This window comes from Dromiciops gliroides, chromosome 4, assembly GCF_019393635.1.
Source record: "Dromiciops gliroides isolate mDroGli1 chromosome 4, mDroGli1.pri, whole genome shotgun sequence".
Taxonomy (NCBI): domain Eukaryota; kingdom Metazoa; phylum Chordata; class Mammalia; order Microbiotheria; family Microbiotheriidae; genus Dromiciops; species Dromiciops gliroides.
In genome coordinates, this window is record NC_057864.1 from 446,442,414 (window position 1) to 446,462,222 (window position 19,809).

The 19,809-nt window shown below is 38.2% G+C and overlaps 1 protein-coding gene across 1 annotated transcript in view; it reads left to right on the top strand.

Moving 5' to 3' along the window:
- The window catches only part of MAN1A2 (mannosidase alpha class 1A member 2), a 241,454-nt gene extending 222,908 nt beyond the window's left edge, over window positions 1-18,546 (top strand). Inside the window, 2 exon segments of the mRNA XM_044000249.1 lie at window positions 2,875-2,990; window positions 11,357-18,546. Coding sequence (XP_043856184.1) covers window positions 2,875-2,990; window positions 11,357-11,489 — 249 coding nt within the window. The 3' untranslated portion in view covers window positions 11,490-18,546.
- Window positions 18,547-19,809: the final 1,263 nt, after the last annotated feature.

Genomic DNA, 19,809 nt, shown 5'->3' on the forward strand with positions numbered 1-19,809 from the left:
CTTACTAGCTGTGTGACCCTGGACAAGTCATTTAACCCCAATTGCCTCACTTTAAAAAAAAAAAAAGAAAGAAAGAAAGAAGAAAGAACGGAAAGTGATCTGGGGAGCCAGATATAACAGCCACCAGGATGGGAATTGTGTGACAAATTTAGGTAGAGTAAACCTCAGAGAAGTTGCTGAATGTGATGAATGCTACAGAGAGTGTGGTTAGAATAGCAAAGGGAAAGAAAGTATATATGAGTTCATCCAATGGGACCATTGAAGGGTAAGAGAGGAAAAAAAACAATACAAGAAAGGATTGCTAGAAATGCACATGCATGTGAGGGAAGCCAGGTCACAATGAGTTCAAGAAGATGAGAGTATGTGAGAAATAGTTATGAAGTTAAATCTGTTCACCATAGAACAGGAGTCAGAGAGGGTACAGGGGCAGGGGCAGGTGTATCTGGCATGGTACGTGGGGTTGGGGGAGGTTTGGTTTGTGCTGGATTAGAATGGTGAAGGATTTTGTTCTTTGGCACGTGGGCACCACTCTTTATGAAGATGAAGGGGGAAGGATTATGTTAACAACTAGGGAATGAGTTCAGGGAAAGTCAATGGGTGAGAGGCATTCTACTGATCAAAACAGGTAATTGGAAGCTTCAAGGACAGTGCCTATCTAAGATATATACACTGATAAAGTTATCCAATCACATGTCATAGTCAGGGAAGTGTTTTCTCTAGCCTTAGGATTCTTCCTCTCTGGTTACTCTTTTGTGTGCTTATGGATCTCATTTAGGAAACCCTATAGTATGGTCCTTGATGTAGTCATAATGGTATTTGTAAACAATAACATCCAGAAAACTTTATCATCTATAGGGAATCCCCTTTTTGGACTGGGTGGAAAACTTCCATGACTGTAGTGAATACCTTTGGCAGCCATGTCTAAATTATGGGGAAAAGTTATCTTTGTGGTTGTATGTATTAAAGGATCTTATATGATCTCATCTGTGTGTGTGTGTGTGTATGTGTATGCATGCACAAAGAAACATCTTTTTAAAAAGTGTTTTAGGATTGTGTTTTTTCCTAGTGAATTTTTTTTTAAACCGAAGAACACTAAAACAATGTGAATACATATATTCACTATAACATTCAGTCATTTTTACTGCTGTGAAGGTGTCATCTGTCATAGAAAAAGCTTTCTTTCTTGTCTCCATTTTATTATCATGGATACTCAATCTGTTTATCAGCTATTCTCATAAAGATTTTATAGAGAATAGAAAAAAGTATTTAAATTAGGTTTGGATAATGTTTTCATCATTATCCTTGGGCTTTTTTTCCACTCAATTTTTTATCCTTCTCTCTTGAGATATCTTGAAAGGTCAACCCCTTTGTGCCTTCAAAGTTGTTACTTCCAGCAGAAATGTCTTTAGATATTTCTGGCCTGACTTCTTTTGCTGATGTCATCTTCTTAAGTACATGTTATATGTTCTCATACATAATGTACTGAGGCATTAGAATTCAGCTATGGTGATTCCACTGTCATCAGTTATGAGAAGAAAGCACTACAGAAATGCTAACGATAGTCTTTGTGTCTATTTCTTGTCTTCATATTTTCATCTGTAAATATTCTTAGGGTGATCTGGTTTCATCAGGCCCTATGTCAACATTTCTAGAAGTGCATTTCCCCCTTTACTGTTTTTCTTGATTTGTGAGGTAATATTACTTGTAATTTTCCATGCTCTTACTATATAGTGCTTTGTAGATGACCTTGAACTCTGCACCAGTGGTTTTCTTTGCAGGAAGGGAAGAGGGAAGGAAAAAAGTATTTATTAATTGACTACTATATGATAGCCACTATGCTAAGCAGTAGAGATACAAAGGAAGGCAAAAATGGGGGAGAAAACACGCAAACAGCTATGGACAAAGAATCTATAGACGGGATAGATTGGAAATGTTCAGCAGAGGGAAGTAAGAGGGATTGGGAAAGGCCTACAACAAAAGGTGGGATTTTAGCTGGGCCTTGAAGGAGGCCAGGGCAGCTGGTAGCTAGAGATGAGGAAGATGCTTCCAGGCATAGACGATAGCTGGGGAAACACTAGAGTTGGGAAATGGAATAATAGGAAGGAAGCCAGTGTTACTAGGTTATGGAGAACTTGTGGGTGGGGATGTAAAGAGACTGGGGGTGGGGGTGGGGGGGAGGGTGGCAGATTATGAAAGGTTTTGGATGTCAGACACAGAGTTCATTAAAACAAAATAAGAGAGGAGTATTTGGAACTTTCAAACACATTTGAACACTTCAGAATCACCCATTTATTATACAGCTGACGTGTTAACTATAAATCCTTTTAATTTATTTATTAAGGTTCCAGTGTGAATGAATGAAGCAGTTATTAAGTGGTTACTATGTACAAAGCACTGGGCTAGGCTTGGGAGATTCAAATGGAAAATAAAACAGTCTCCTTTAAAGTCTCTCCAGCATTCTATCGAGATAGACAATACCTTTGCAGATTTCAGCAGCAAGTTAGATCTATGTAAGCCATTGCAAGTAGTCTTAACTTGTTAAAATTGGTGAGATTTTACTCTGTTACTAGATTTGGAACAGCTCAAATCTACTGTGGAAAAGTAAATATCAACAAGTAAATGGGGAAAACCCTTCTACTTCAATTTTCAGAACAGAAAGGTAGGGAATTTCTTCAACTTGTTAAAAGGTTAAACAGATTACTTGTAAGGAAAGGGATTCACTTAATGCTTTTCATTATGGAAATTCCATTTGGTTAGAAATCCCATTTTCAGTCATCAAATCTCTCAGCATATTGTTTAGCTGAAATTGACCCCTCAAATTTTGAATTTTATGGAATTGTTTTGTTCTTTTTTCCCATTTCATTTCTAACATAGGCTATTGAAAAGTATTGTCGAGTCAGAGGTGGATTTTCTGGGATCAAGGATGTGTATTCTTCTGCTCCTGCATACGATGATGTACAGCAGAGCTTCTTCCTTGCTGAGACACTGAAGTAAGTGGGTTTCTTTCTGTATGATTTTCTTGTCAAGTAGTTTACTGTGTGATCTTTTTTGTTTGTTTGTTTGTTTGTTTGTTTTTTGGTGAGGCAATTGGGGTTAAGTGACTTGCCCAGGGTCACACAGCTAGTAAGTGTTGTGTCTGAGGCTGGATTTGAACTCAGGTACTCCTGAATCCAGGGCCAGTGCTCTATCCACTGTGCCACCTAGCTGCCCCATGTGTGATCTTTTAACAGATGATGCATTCTAATTGTAACATGTTAAAGATAAAATAGTCATCATAATATGATAAGCTTCAGATTTCAGATGAATTAAATTTAATGAATAAGGAACATCCTTTATGTAATTGTTCCCTTTTATGGCACAGGAAGATAACCTGGGAGTAATATTTTCTAAAATAAGATTTTCTTATTTAAATTCTAATATCTAGTTTTGTTTTGTTTTGGTTTTGCCTTTTGTAATGGTGACTCCTCACCTTTGAAGTTTTTATTTCCAATTTACTTTAGGACAGTTTTAAATGAATATCCCATATATAGCTAAGACCTTACAAATAAACAAAGTTCATCATCTTTCCCATTCTCAATCCCACTATTACTTATCTGTTATATACATATAAAGTCTTTTTATAAGATTAAATACAATCTTGATACCTAAACCAAGAGAAGTATAAACAAATATCACTAATAAATGTTTACTCTGATACTAAAATTTTAAGCCCTAATTTAAAAAAACCAGAAATATATTTTTGAAATTATTCACTATAATCAAATTGAATCATAAGACTGATGGAAGGATGTGTTCAACATTTGGGAAAAAATGTAATTAGCCATTTAAAAAGCAAAAAAATACCTGAACCATAGGATTATACAAATAGATAGAAAAAAAGTTTTTGACAGAGGACAACATTCATTTATGATCAAAATCCTTGTGAACAATAGACATAGAAGGTCCATCTTTAATGTGACTAAAGTATAGACTTAAAACCAAAAGTGTGTGACATTCCAATGAGAAGGCACCAGATGCTTTTTCAGTAAACACATGATTAAATCAAAGATGCCGCCTTTATCCACTATTATTTGAAATTTTGCTCAAAATGCTAGTAGAAAAGAAAAGAAATCAAAGCCCTAAATGTAGGCAAAGAGTAAATAAAGCTAACTTCATTTTCTGATGTCATGTGGTTTACTTAGAAACAGATCCAGAGGATCATCAAAGGAAGTAATTGATAATAATAACTTTATTAAAGTAGCAATATACAAAATAAACCCACAAAAATCAACAGTATCTTATAAAAATTTAGTTCTAATTTTTATTAAATTCAGGAGGAAATAATAAAAGGGGAAGTCCCATATAGTATAACTACAAAATCCATAAAATATGTGTCAATCTCCCAGCATACACTAAATGTAATTAGAAGCACTCTTTAAGGAAATAATGACTTAAATATTTGGAGAAGATATTTAGTACTCATGGCTGGGCCTTGAGCACAGTAAACATGACAATGGGGCAGCAAGGTGGTGCAGTGGATAGAACACTGTCCCTAAATTTAGAAGGACCTGAGTTCAAATCTCACCTCATAATTTACTAGCTCTGTGACCCTGGTCAAGACATTTAACCCCAATTGCCTTAAACATCTGGAGCCATCTCCAGTCATCCTGATATATATCTTGCCATTGGACCCTGATGGCTCTGGAGGAGAGAGAGATTGGTGACTTTGCACAGCCTTCCCTTATTTAAATCCAATTTATCCAATTGACTGCAAGTCATGATATCACCTCCTGATGACATGGTCCTCTTCGAGAATGAAGGACAAACAACAACAAACATGAAAATTCTACTTAAATTAATTTACAGACTTTTGTAGTAATCAAATTACTGAAGGGGGTGCTTTATAGAGATACACAAAATAATAATAAAATTCATTTGAAGGAATGAAAAGGTCTAGAACCTTAAGAGAAATAATGGAAGCACAGTTATCACTCAAGTTGTACTTTAAAGCAGAAATCATCAAATCTATTTGGTACTCATTAAAAATTAGAAAATTGATCAGTGAAGCACAAAATAGGAAAACAAGACAATTGAGCTGAATAATCTAGTATTGTATTAAATTCAAGGACACGTTACTAGGAAAATTCCTTCTCTCTGACCTCCAGTCTGATCTCTCTAACTGAACGTTCCATCAAAAAACATATCTAAGACAGAACTCATTATCTTTTCTCCAAATCCTCTCCTCTTCCTAACTTCCCTATTCCTTTTGAGAGCATCACCGTGCTCCCAGTCCCCCAGGCTTACAACCTGGGTGTTGTCATTTTCAGCTCCTCATTCACTCTTGTTCCTGCATATTCCTGGTGCAGGCCTACACTGACTTATTCTTACATGGGACAACAGGCTGCTGTTGGGTCCACCTGCCTCAAGCCTCTTACCACTCCTACCCACCCTCTGTTCAGATGGCAGAAAGGTTTTTCCAAATTGCAAGTCTGACAATGTCACCTCACTATTCAGTAGCGTCCAGTGGTTCCCTGTCACCTCCAGAATCAGATACCAAATCCTCTGTTTGGCATTCAGAGGTCTTCATGACCTAGTCCACTCCTACCTTTCCATTCTTCTTACACCTCTTTGATCTAGTGGCACTGGCCTCCTGGCTGTCCCACTAACAAAACTCTCCTTTGTATTGACTCTAGGTTTGTTTTGTTTTTTTTTTTTTGGCTGTCTCTCATGCCTGGAAAGCTCTCCCTTCTTAGCTCTGCCTCCAGGTTTCCCTGGCTGCCATCTTTTACCGGAAGTCTTCCCTAACTCCTTTGAATTCTGGTGCCTTCTTTTTGTTAATTACTTCCCATTTAGCAATGTTTAATTGACTGCCCTGCTTCACCTCACCTCTAACCCCACTGTCCCTCCATATCCTATCAGTTGGGGAGTCCTATTGGTTCTATCTTCATGATATCTCAGGTATATGCTACTTTCTCCAATATGACCCTGCCACCATCACCTCACATCAGGACTGCTATAATACCCTACTGGTTGGTCTTCTTGCCTGAAGACTCTTCCTCTCTACAGTCCTGTCAAATTGATCTTCCTAAAGCATAGGCTCCCCACCTCCATTCAGTAAACTCCAGGAGCTCACTCTTACCTGCAGGATCAAATTTAATTTTAATTCCTTTTCTAACCCGGCTCTTTTTGACCTTTCCAGAGTTCTTAGACCCTCCTCCATTCCACAGACTTCACAGTCTAGCAGTATTGTTTGTCTTGCTCTTCTTGGCACAGAACATCTCTCTTGTAACCCCAGGCATTTTCATAGGCTATTCTTCATGGTGGGAATTCTCTTAACTCCTCATCTACATTTCCTGGCTTCTCGGGTTACTTCAGGTTCTAGCTAAGGTCTCACCTTATTCAAGAAGAAGCCTTTCCCAGGTGTCCTTCATGTGTCTTCTAAGATTACTGCAGTTTATTCTCTCTATACCATATTTGTCCATAGTTGTTTGCATTATGTTTCACTTGAGAGCAGAGGACGTTTGTTTTTTTCTCTTTTCTTTGTGTCCTCAGCTTTTAGCACAGTGCCTGGCTCAGAAGAGACACTTTATAAAAGATTGACTTTGCTTTTTAGTGTGGCAAAACTGGGGAGTATTGGCTATGTCCACTCTCTAACAAAGAGGAAATGAGAGGAATGCATGAATAAATGTAGCATGATGCACCAAGCAAAATGAAGGCATAAAGAGACTCCATAATTCAGAAACAAGGTACATGGCAGACAGGAACCAAGAATCCACTCCCTGGAGTAGAAAGCCACATAACAGACAATTCCAAGGAAAGGCTGGAAATGATTTTTACTTCATTATTTCATTTGTAAGAATATTCTCCCTCTAGATTCACTGAAAATATTGAAAGCCCCAGCAATATTTTGCATAGAATAGATGCTTAGTTTAAAAAAATGTAGGACTGAGGAATTTTCAATTTTGTAAACGTTTATAAATGCTTATTATGTATAAAGCATTCTACCAAGCAAAAAGAACACAGTCCTTTAAGGAATGTGCATTTCCAACTGGGGCAGTCAGGCAAGTTGAGGATTTGTCCCATGGGCTGGACTTTTTAAAGGAAGACAAAAAATTTAGAAAGTTCAAGATAAGAAATGAATGTATTCCTTCATTCCATCAACAGACTCTCATTAGGCACCTACCACTTGGGCCAGGGACCACACTACAGACTGGAGATACAAAGGACAAAGTGAGAAAGGCCCTCTCTAATAGTTTACGTCTTAATGGAAGTAGAGTGGAAATGTACAAGTCTATTTGTAGGTAAATGCAGAACATGTGCAAACTATATCCTGGGTGATTTCAGAGGAAGGTCTGTGTATGTAGGACGTGACATGGCGGCCGTGAGTCCCTTTCCCCATGATCTTGAGGCTCTTTTGTCTATACTTGGAATGTTTAAGACACGCTTGTTTCCTTGGTTAGAAAGTGAGGTTCTTCCGAGCTCAAACTGTTTAACTTTTACTCTGTGTTAAACCCAGTACCCAGCCTGATGCCTGGCAAATGTGAGACACTCAATAAAATGCATGGTAATTGCCAGACCATGGCTTGTACAAAGGTATGGAAGTTGGAAGTGCTGAGTTGAGCTAGAGTCCAGTTTGTCCTAAACATTGAATGTGTGTTGGAACTTAAGAAGTAAACAAAAAGATAAAGAAAAAAGAATACTGAATTGTGAAGGAGAACAAGGTGAAATATAGCTAGAAAAGCCAAATTGTGGAGAGTCTTCAGTTTTAGGTAGAGTTTAGAACTCACCGTAGAGTTAACAGCATTTCAGAAGGTTTTGGACAGAAGCGTACTATTCTGTGATTTGGAAAACTTGTTTTGGCACTCATAGTTGGAGAAGGGAGGGATTGAAAACAGGAAGGTGAACTTAAAGGGTATTGGAGTAGTGTCTGTGAGAGGTAATGAGGGCCTGGACTAGGGCAGTGGCAGTGAGAATGGAATTAGGAGAATGACTGCAAGATGTTGTGACTGCTTAGATAGAAGGCGAAAGGATAAAGTCAAAGGAACTGTAAGGTTTTGAGCCTCACGGGCAGGGAGGACGATGCTCCCAATAGAAACAGGGACAACTAAGGGGTGCAGCTTTTGGCGTTGTTGGTCACTCTGATTTCATGACACTCCTGGTTCTCCTACCAGTCTGACTGTTCCTTCTCAGTCTCTTTGCTGGATCTTCATCCACATCACAGTCACTATTCAGGGTGTTCCCTCAGGGAACATCAGCTCCCATGAGTTCAATGGTCATCTCTATGCAGGTGATTTCCAGATCTATAAAAGCATCTCTAATCTCTATCTTAAGTTCCACTTCTGCAAAAACAGCGAATGGCCTGTTGAACATTGCAAACTGGATTTCTTGTAAGCCTCTCATACTCAGTATTTCCACAGCAGAACTCGTTATTGCTTTCCCCAAAATCCCCCCTCCTCTTCCAAACTTTCCTGTTTCTGTCAAGGGTACCAGCATTCTTCCTGCCACCCAGGAACAAATCTTTGCCTTCTCTCCCTTCATATATCTAGTCAGGTGCCAAATTTTGTTTTTCTGTCACCACAACATGCATATGTCCTTTTCTCTCCACTAACAGCCACCACCCTGGCTTAGTCCCTTGTATCAATTCTTACCTGGACTATTGCAGTGACCTCAAGCCTCTTCCCACTTCAGTCCATCTCTGTGTAGCTACCAAAGTGATTTTCCTAAAGGAAAGGTCTGAGCATGTCACCCTACACATTCTCTTTGTCCATCTCCCTTCCCTTCTCCACCCTTCTCTCTGCCTCCCTCTCCCTCCTGTAGTGGCTTCCTGTTACCTCTCTTATCAATTAGACCTTCACCACCTCACTCCTTCTATGGCCAGGCCCTTGATCAATTACTGTCCCTCATATACTTTATGGTCCGGATATTCAGGCTCACTTGGTCTTCTCCACATGTGGCATTCAGCCAGTGAGATACTGGCTGGCCCCCCTCCTCACCTCCACCTCTTAGAATTTCCTCAAGCCAAGCTCCACTTTCTACATGAATGCTATGAATTCTCCCTGCTACCATTGCCTTTTCTCTCTAAACTTACTGTATTCATTCTGTATATATCTTCCTATAGTTTTGTATATATCTGTCACATTAGAATATGTTTCTTGAGCTTGACACTGCTTCATTTTTTTTCTTTTTATTTCCCGAGCTTATCATCTGACACAAATGCTTAATTGATTTGTTGATTGAAGCTTGTTTTGTATGAAGCAGACTAGTAAAGTAGGCTAGTTGAGTGTACACTGGCTCACCAATCATTACATCTCAGTGCATGGCAAAAAGTTCCAAAATTGGATGGGGATTTTTTTTTTTCTAATGGTGCAGTTCAGGCTGGGAGAAGCGGAGTGGAAGCAGGGTATATAGCAAGGTGGCCTAGATGAACCACCAGACGGGATGTGAATGTGATTTTCTTAGGAAGAACGAGTCGGGTGTGGACAGTGGCTAAACAGTTAGCTTTTAGCAGTAGGAAAGTAGCTATGGAGGAATTAAAGGTGAGGGTTGAGTGAGTGAGGGGCAAGCAGTGGGGCAAAGTGTTTTTTGTTTGTTTTTCTTTTAGTGAGAGGGAATAGGATTGTGAACATGGTTTTAAGCCTTAGCTTGATTCTGTGAGATTTGGATAAAAATGTAGAAAGATTTTGAAATATGGAATAAGAGAGATGGAAGATCATAGCAGAGTTAATTTTTACAGGTACTCAGTCCAAATTTTATGGTTGAATTAATTCATAAATTTATTTTTCTAGGATAATATGAACATTAACATGTATTTTCAATTTAAAATATCTCATTTTCTTCCACAACACAGGGAATTTTGTAGCTCAAAAATGTTGTTTATGTAGCAATGAAACATAAGGTTGTTTTCATTAATATGTATTTTTAAGACATAAACAGTAATCTTGTTTTCTCCCAATTGATTTTATTCATGTTTTGTCCTCCTTTAATTGTTTTTTTTTAAAACCACTTGCCTTATGAAGTAGCAAATTTCATTCTATTTTGTTATCAAAGGAAAGGTTCATCTAAGTTATTCTTGACAGATAGGGTAAATCCCAAAGTGCCACAGGCGTTAAGAGAAATGACTTGACTAGTTAATTAAGGAGTATTACCTGCACTATGTAACTTGTCAACAGGCAGTCATAAGTTCACGAGACTTATGTGAAAACCAGGTTTATTTCAAGAGTTCTTTATGTTCAGCTTCTTTTTTTCCTTGCCCATTCTTCCTACCACCTTCCTTCCTTGGTTCAGATTCCATCCTTAGTGCTGACTTCATGACTTTGGGTGAGTCACAACCTCCCTGGATCTCAGTTTTCTCCTATAAGGGGGATTGAACCAAATGTTCTTTTAGGACTCTTCTAACGTATATTTATGATCTTATCAAAATAATTATAAAATTTGAAGATATGATGCAGATAGTAAGCCTAATGTCTATGTCTTTCTGCAATACCTACCTGCTCTGAAATACTATTATTCCCAATTTAGAGATGGGAAAATTGAAGCTTAGAGATTAAATAACTTGGCCATGGTTTCCTGGTAACTAAAACTAGAACTAGAACCCAAACTGCTGGACTCAAAAACTGTTTACTACTGTGTCATGCTGACTTCAAACAAGGTTCAGTTTGGATTTGCTAAGCATAAATCAAACCTGTTCTTTCAGTTGTGTCATTTTAAGTCCCTGTAAGTAACACAGTGTAACTTAAAATGCTTATCATGCATCGTGATCTCATATTACCACCAACAAGAAGCCCAGAACCTCTGTACCTTTCCTTGTCAAAATGTGAGCAGTTTGTAGTCAGTGTCCCTTGAGCCTTACTTAAATAAGTATCTGATTGAAGAATACCAGAAGCCTGCTAATGTAGTGACAGCTCTACAGAAGGTTCTGTTCAAAACCAGATCTATTCTGCCTTCAAAGAATATACTTTGTAAATGTTATACTTTGTAAGTTTTCATTCCTTTTGGGAAGGTAATATGAAGTAATCTTTAACTGTAATATGTAGCACCAAATTTTATTGCAATTGTTTAAAAACAAAAACAGCCACCGGAAAACTGCTTTATAATGGCTCTATTTTAGAAGTTTGAATTTCACATGTATTTTTACTGTACATCATTTAGATATGTGAATAGAAAATACATTGTATAGTTTTCCTATTAGTAGTGGCACCACTATATTTCAGATTACTTCTGGTAAACTGAGTTCATTTCTATGTTTTGAATATACATTGCTCAAAATAAGATGTTGGTTTCCTCTGTCACTAACATCTGAATGTGTTGCTCAACCTATTTAATTTTAATTGATGTGACTATAACACTTTTTCTTTTCTTTTTTATCTTTCATTTTCAGGTATTTGTATTTGCTCTTCTCCAATGATGACCTTTTACCTTTAGACCACTGGGTGTTTAATACAGAAGCCCACCCTCTGCCTGTGTTACATTTAGCCAACACCACACTTTCAGGAAATCTTGATTTACGGTAAAAGCAGCTCAAGAGGAGAGACTTGACTCACCTGTGTTTTGTTTACATGGACCAATGCAGAGACTGGGCTGGAGAGGGGGACTCTTGGAAACCTGGGCCTCCAAGTCAGGATGTCAGGGTGAGAAGCGACTACTCCACTCGAAGCTCTTCAACCTATAGATAAACTAACTTTGAAATTATTCCATTTTATACCTGACCAAAATATGCTCCACTATTTGCAGGACAGAGACCTGATGTGCTTTAAATCCTAATGAGAAGGTCATATGGGGGGAAATGCCTGTATTGATAAAGAATCCTGGAGTCAGGAGAATGAACAGACACACAGAATTCTGTGCTGCAGAGTTACTGACCGCCTTTGCAGCAAATGATGTATTTGTTTCCTTCTGACATGGAAGGGGATCCTAAATACTTTGTTTTTCCTCGCTCCCTTCCCTCCCCCTAAGGAACCATGAAACAAGAACAGTGCAACAGCAGAACTGCACCAGCAGCAGCAGCCACAGGATTGTAAACTGAAAGGGAAATACTGGCCCTGTGTCTTTATGAATTATCAAGTCCCCATTTGGTGACCAGCCTGGCAGCCATTTCAAGCATCCCCATCTGTTTCATTAATACCCCTTGATTGAGTGGTTTTTTTCTGGGACGTGAGTTCACCAAGGAAATACATTTCCCGTCTTTGTCTCCATGTGGAATCATCAAATCTGCAGTATTTTTCATATTCACATTTTTGAGAACCTAGGTTTGGGAATTTTGTGCATGTAGCTCAGTCAAGTATTGGTAGCATGACAAAAAAAAAAAAAGCCCCATATTTCCTTGAAACCTGTTCTAAGAGAAAGCTTTGTTATTTTGGGGGTGGGAGCACTTTCCTCAAGCAGAAGGTAAATGCTAGCCTCTTTAGCCTCCATGATAAACTCAGTACAGTCATTTACCTTTCAACCATTGTGAATGTTTATGTTCAAAATGTTCTTCTGTAGCTCTGAGTTTCTCTTCATTGCCTTGATGAGCTCAATTATTACTACACCTTAACCAACTTATAAAAAGATAAGACACCAAAACTTGTTTGATATTCAACCCCACCTCCTAGCCCCTCTCTCAATGCAAGTTGGATTAACTGTCCCACTACAAATCAATTCAGTCTTCTCTGGAGACATTTATGGGTTGCCAAAAAATTGTCAAAATAGTCTTCAACGATAAAGGCGTGGTGCAGATAAGCATGTAACACATTTGATTTTAGATGTGTCTGTGACATCTTTCATTGATGGATGAAAGATTTTGCACTGATGTTTATTTTATTAGCCAGCCCTATTTGTTTCTGAGAGAGAGCATACATTTTATCCAGTAGCATGAAATAATGAAAGATAATCGTTACCTTGGGATTATGTATTTTCTGAATTAGAGAAATTTTATGTTACACTACAAAACATATTTCTTTATCATTTTATTTTACAAACAACTCCCATTAAGCATTTAAGTGAAGAAGTTAATGTTATTGGCATTTTGATATTACCTTTATTAGTATTGGGGCAGTTTTTGAAACTATCTTCTCAAGCCTGTTTTGGGAATTTAAATCATTTTAATAGTTTTTTTTCTCTTTTCAAACCTTCTTATTTAATGTGTGATGGACTTAAATGGGAAAAGATTCCAAGAAAATAATGTGTTTCAATTATGCCTTTTAATTCAATTCTGTATGATTACCATCAATCATAGATTGTCAATCCACAAAGTATCAGATATATATTCTGTTAGGCAATTTTTTCAACAGTACGCATTCAAAATTATATTGTGAAGAAGGTAATTTATGCCCTTATAAGAGTTAATTTTAGCACACTAAATACTTACACCAAATTCTGAAATCTTGCCTCCTTTTACTACTTGAAAGTCAAGAAATATAATGAAGACCAAGTACTCTTAGTATAATTTAAGTACACTTGTTTAAGAGGGATTTTAGAAGCATAGAGGGAAAATAATTCCTTTTCCGAAAAAGTTATCCTTCCTCCTAAACATATGGCCAATCCCATGTATAAGTCATGGAATGGATATGAAAACTAGCCTTGCCTAGATCCAAAGTGGATCAGCATGTGGGCAGTGAGCGGACACTCTGCTATGAAAGAGGGAACGTGCCTTCAGGCCTTACAAGGACTTCCTAAGATGACAAAGTGACCCTCCATAACTGCCTGCCCCCACCCCCGTGCCAGGAGGCTGAGCTTAGTGGAAGCAGATAAGAGGGGCCACAAAGGTCTGGAAGAACAGGAGTCATAAACATATTTTCATTTTTCTCTTCTCAGAATACCAAAGGTGATTAAACTCAATTACAAACTTTCCAGTTTCTTGTTTTGCTTTGTTGTGAATTTGAAAATCATTTCCTCCAACAAAAGTATCTTCCTCCCAACCTTGGCTTACCTGTGACTTCCCTGCTTTCTTCTTTGGACACCCTCCAGGACTTTGCCTGTGTAGAACTTATTCTTATCCTGGAATGTCCAGGGCCATCTGCCACTTTGCTGGGTAACCTTGAACAATTTACCAAGCCTCTCTGGTCCTACACTTCTTCCTCATTAAACAAGGGGTTCGAGCAACATGATCTGTGAGATTTCTCCTGACTTTAAAATCCTCTCTTTTTGTCCTTGATGGGGAGGGATGGGTAGTTCTCCATGTACTGCCTCCATAGAACCTAAACACCTTGCTTAGAGAGGTGTAAGCCTTTGCCAGGTATGTGCATAGCAGGTAATGCTATCCATTGGGGCACGCAACCAACCAAAAAGTAACTTGTCATGAAGGAGAATCCATCTAGTCTTGAATCTTTAGCTTTTACAGCCATTTTATTTCATTTGTAGTCTTTCTTTTGGATTTAGGTTAAAGGATTTTCTTGGACCCAACCAGTCTGATGTCATTAAAACCAGTGAGGAATCTACAAACTGAGGCCTTGAGTGCAGTCTGAGAAAACAAAAGGTCCATTGCATGAGGTTCTGTGTCCCCACTGTCATGTGTGTAGGTGTGATTTTAGTTGTCTGTCATCTGATTGGGGGAGTAGGTCTTTTCACATCGAGTGAAACAACTCTCAGAAAGCATCTTTAAAATATTTTTAAGACTCAGCTGGTCACCAAAGCAGACGTGTTTGATTGACCAGGTTATATCTAAATTCTGTTACAATTCAGTGTAGCAAAAATATTTTTTCCCAGTAGTGTCCATATGATAGTCATTTTTTGTAAAGAACAAATATAACAATATGAGCTGTTGTATGTTTATCAATTCATTTTTTCAGGCCCCTCTGAAACACCAATCACATAAACTCTAGGCAGACAGTAAGATGCCCATTAAAATATCACTACAAAAGGTTTTCATTATAGACTCAAAAGAAATGAAGAAGTCAGTTTGATACAAGGTATGACTTTTGACTATCTTTTGCAGTAATCAATCTTTGTTCTTTTAGTGTGGGTTTGATTTTTATAAAGAGCCAAAAGTCTTTCAGAGGCAAGTCTGGTGAATACGTTTGGTAATAAAGCTGGCACTCTTTTGGGCTACAGTAAGACAAGAAATTGTCTCAAAAGGCATTTTCAAAAGACAAATTTCTAAAACATGTTCAGTAGTAATTGCACCATTGGAATGAATTGAGGGCATCGCCTCCTGCGGCGACTTTGCTCTAAAATAGCACATACTCCTTTGGGTTTATAGATTAAGGAATGTTTGGTTTTTTTGATACAATATCAGTGGGGCTTTGGGGGGGTTGGTTTTTTGTTTGGTTTGGTTTAAGTTGTTTTGTGGCCATATCTTATTAACTTTGTTGAAAGGGGAAATAATGCCCTTTCCTAGCTTTATTATAGATTGCCACATTATTTTCCATTTTCTTTAGATAAGACCCTATTTTTCTGAATACCTATGCTTTCTCCTCCCCTGAAATCTCATGTCATCAAATATGCTTACAGAGAGAGTTCTCTCAACCTCAGGGGCTTGGAAATTCTGCCTACAACTCCCATGTCTCTTTCGCAATCACACTTTGAATCACAACTTTTGTATTTTTGTGAAGAACAAGAGGGATTTCACACAGAAAAGGTTGTTCATTTTCTTGGAGATGATCTAGCCTCTTTTAGATTAAAGATCCAGGCAAAGATTAATAATTTGCCCATTCCTAATCCTCAGTCCTGGGCATCAATCTGTTTCTTCCCATCCTGGGCATCAATCTGTTTCTTCCCAAGGGTTCCTTTACCTAGATCTGATCATCCTGTGTTCCTCTGAATAAGACATTTTTCTGGGTTTCTTCAAATAAATGGTTAATATCCTCTTAGTTACCTTTGCTTGTGTCTTGGAGTGGAAGAGATTTATGAATGAAAATAGTATAGGAGAAACCCCCAACCTTCTTAAATCTAATAGACAGTCATAACTGTTTGCTAATGGAGGGTTTAGTAATATAGCAGTACTACATAACTTAATTTATTTCAAATAATACTGCATATTTGAATTCCTATAGAAAGTTGACATAATGAGATGTGAGCCATGCTGTAATTCTTTCTCTATAGAAATATAACTTAACCAAGTGAAGCATATTTATTAAACCACTCACTAGCCTCCCAGTGGAGATCTGGGAAGTTAAGAAATGGCTACTAGTCTATATAAGTAACTGAAGGACAGATACCTTTATTGGGGTGAAGAGAGAATATTATATGATTCTTATTGGAGAAGCTTCACTAAAATGTCTGTCCTCAAAAAAATCAAACTAAGATAAATACTGCAGAGAATGTTAGCTCTTCAATCCACAATCTCAAATAAGTAATTTTAACCTTTAGGTAACTGTCTTGTACTTCCATTTCCTTTTATTATTTCGAGCATGGAAATAAAGTTGTTTCAAATAAAAATTTAGGAAATACTTTCATCCTTAGTTACTCTCCATTTCAGTAGTTCCCCCAAGCTTATCCACTCTAAAATGTACAGTCCTCTTCATAAAACAGACTTTACATGGCTGACTGCATAGGGGTGTGTGTGTATGTGTGTGTGTGTTTGTGTGTGTGTGTGTGTGTGTGTGTGTGTGTGTAGTATGTGGGATTTTTAAACTCACTACAGTCTGTGTTTGGCATGCTGAACACAGAAGTACTGGTTTTGACCACACAGATTCCAAGCTGAGTATTTACAGTAACCAAATAGTGAGAGGGAGGCCTTTTGGATAAAGTACATTTTCAAGGTGATTTTCTGTTACCTCAGCTCATTCAGGTCAGCAGGATGGAGAAGATTCTGCTGAATGATAACAAGAGCCAGCTGAACATTTTTGTTAGAGTAACTGTGATGCTTATTTTCATTTGACACCTTTGTTACTTGTTGAGTCAGCTAATTTGTATGCGTGTGTGTGTGTGTGTGTGTGTGTGTGTGTGTGCTCGCGGGCGCGTGCATGGGTATGTTTAAAGAAAGGGATATATCTATGTGTATGTTTTGTCTAAAGTTAGACTTTGTGGCATCTTCAGAACAGAATCCATTAATGTTCTTTGATTAGGTGTGGCTGCCATTGAAACTGAGTGTGGGGGTGGGGCCAACTGCCATCTGCCCCTTCCCCAAAGCTTTGTTTCCATGTTCAAACAAGCAAACAAGACCATACTGTCCTTTTCAGTGCAATGTCATTGTGATGCCACGTCTCTGAAGCCTTCTTGATAAAGAAGGCACTCCAGGGTGTCAGAGTGTTCTTGATTCTCTGAGTTTATCCTGCTCCCTCAGAGGAAGCTCATGCTTTCACACTTCCATACCCTGTGCACTACAAGTACACGGCTGCTCTGATCTCAGTGTTACAGAGAAATACGCCCTGTGAAAGGAAGAAAGCAGCAAAACTCATGGAAGACAAAGACATCTGCTTTTGTGTTTTCTGTTGGTCAGCCTGTTGAGATTTTGTCAGCTGCAGAGGTTGAGTTGGTCCCCATGTCTTTAGCAATAAGCCCTACTTTTAAAACTACAGAGAAAATGCTGTTTAAAATTTACTTATTGGCCCCTCTTTAGATAAATTGTTCAAAAAGGTTCCCTCATTGTCTTCCCTCTCCACCTCCCTCCACTCCCTTCAGCCTTTGTTTTGTTGATGCTCATTATTATCCAGGGTAATGTAGTCAGTCCAATGAGAGATCATGCCATCCTTATTCATCATCATATCTTTAAAGTTTAATAAATCCATTTTTAACTTGGTTTGGCTTCAGTAACTGAAGAATTCATTACAAAATTCTAGCTTGATCACCATATTGCTAAGATAATACTTTTCTATGCACAGAATGTGTTTGAGATGATAGATTTTTCAGTAAGAGATCTAGCAAATATTTTGCTATTTTCTTAAATTCCTAGAATAGAAGCTTGTTTTCAGAGTGAGCAGGGTATAACCATCCCTTTTCTATTAATAAGCTGCTGTTTGGAGTCCTAGCGGTCTACCTCTAGTCTCAACCCTGTGGGTGCTTAAACACATTTATCTGCAATGAATTTTGACAGCTCTAGACTCCTTTAGTTTGGAGCTGTGGAAGAAGCTCCACAGAATCCATTGCAAATTACACAGCCCAGAACTCGGTGGTGAGAAGCCACGTGTTTAGTCAAGAAAGAACTAGTAATCATGGATCTAGTGGTTAGTATTTGGTTGGTTTAAAGGGGATCCTTAATTTTAATGACTGAGTTGGACTACCACCCCACAGTATCAGTAGTGGGATGGCAGCCCCACTACCTAAAATTCACTTTTCTCACAAAATTTAAGTGGGATAGTTATTGGTCTAATGCAAGGACAAATTTCTTATTACCAGTTAAAGCTGTCTGAAATGGAATGGGCCACTTCATGAGTTTCATTTTCTCCATCACTGGAGGTATTCAAACAGAGGACAGTTAACCATGTCTCAAGGATATCAAAGAAGGGGTTCATCAACCAGGCAGGAAACTATGTTCCATGACTTCTAAGGGCCTTTTCCAATTCTAGGATTCTGTGATTCTAACCTAAATGAGATATTCACCGGCTGCTCCAAAACTGGTTTCCAATCATGTCCTCCATATGTAATTTTTACAGATTAAAAATAATATTGTATATAAAAGATCAAATAAAGATGTTCTTTAAGTGAAAAAAATTGTTCATCCTTCATTCATGTCACAATTATGTTTACTAATGATGACACAGGTTAATAGTGTCTTTTCCAATTGGAAGAATGTTTATCTTCAGTCTCCGAAATTCAGACAAATTTGCTCTAATTCAGTTGTTCGTTGTTGTTCAGTCAGGTCGACTCTTTGTGACTCATTTTGGGTTTTCTTGGTAAAGATACAGGAGTGGTTTGCCATTTCCTTCTCCCGCTCATATGATAGATGAAGAAACAGGTAAACAGGGCTAAATGACTTGCCCAGGGTCATGCAGCTAATTAGTGTTTGAGACCATATTTGATCTCAGGAAGATGAGTTCCTAGTTCCAAACTTGGCACCATCCACTGCCCTACCTAGCTACCCTTTTTAATTTATCTTTTTATATTTAATTGTAGTTACTAAGAACTTAAGAGGAGTTGAAAAAATTCTCTGTGGTTAGCTGATTTCGAGACAAGTAGAGACAAATGCCCTTACTTTGGCCTATAACAGCTCATGGATCATCTAACTGGACCCTTAACAAATAATACCCATTCAACAGTTCCCCTCCAACCCCTACTCTGCCACTTGTAAATCTGACCCGATAATATCTGCTTTGGGATTTCCTGAACTAAAATAAGGGCCAGAAAGATAGACACAAACTGAACCTAGAGAAAGTCTCGGGTGTGTATGGATGCACTGAGCAAAGCATTCTAAAACCTGACAAAATACTCAATTCATATTCCTGAAATTCCTTAACAGCAAATTTCAGGATTATCACAACTTTAGATATTTGTCATAGAGCTTTCTAAATAAATCGGATTCATAAATAAATCAGCGAGAAAAAATTAGTGAGCAGGATCAGTCCTACAAGTTACCGTGAAGTGTGGAAAAGAGCACCAGGTTTAGAGGCTGAGAACATGTTTGCAGCTCGTTTTAGGAGCAAGTAACAATCTCTGGGCCTCCATTTCCTCCTCTGTAAAATGAGGTGAAGGGTCTAGTGGGTGTGGGGCTGGCCTCGGAGTTGGGAAGACCTCATTTCAAATCCTTCCTTTGATCCATAAGATTCTAGATCTAGAAGCCACCTACTCTAATCTGACCTTTCCATTTTACACAGAAGGAAACGGAGGGGCCCAAAAGTTATGACTTGCCCAAATCAAACACATAAGTGGCAGAGCCAGAATTGGAACTCATTGTATGTCCCAAGTTCAATATCTTTTCAACTGTATCCAGGTGCTTCTATCAATTTACTATTTCTGTAACCATGAACAAGTCACTGA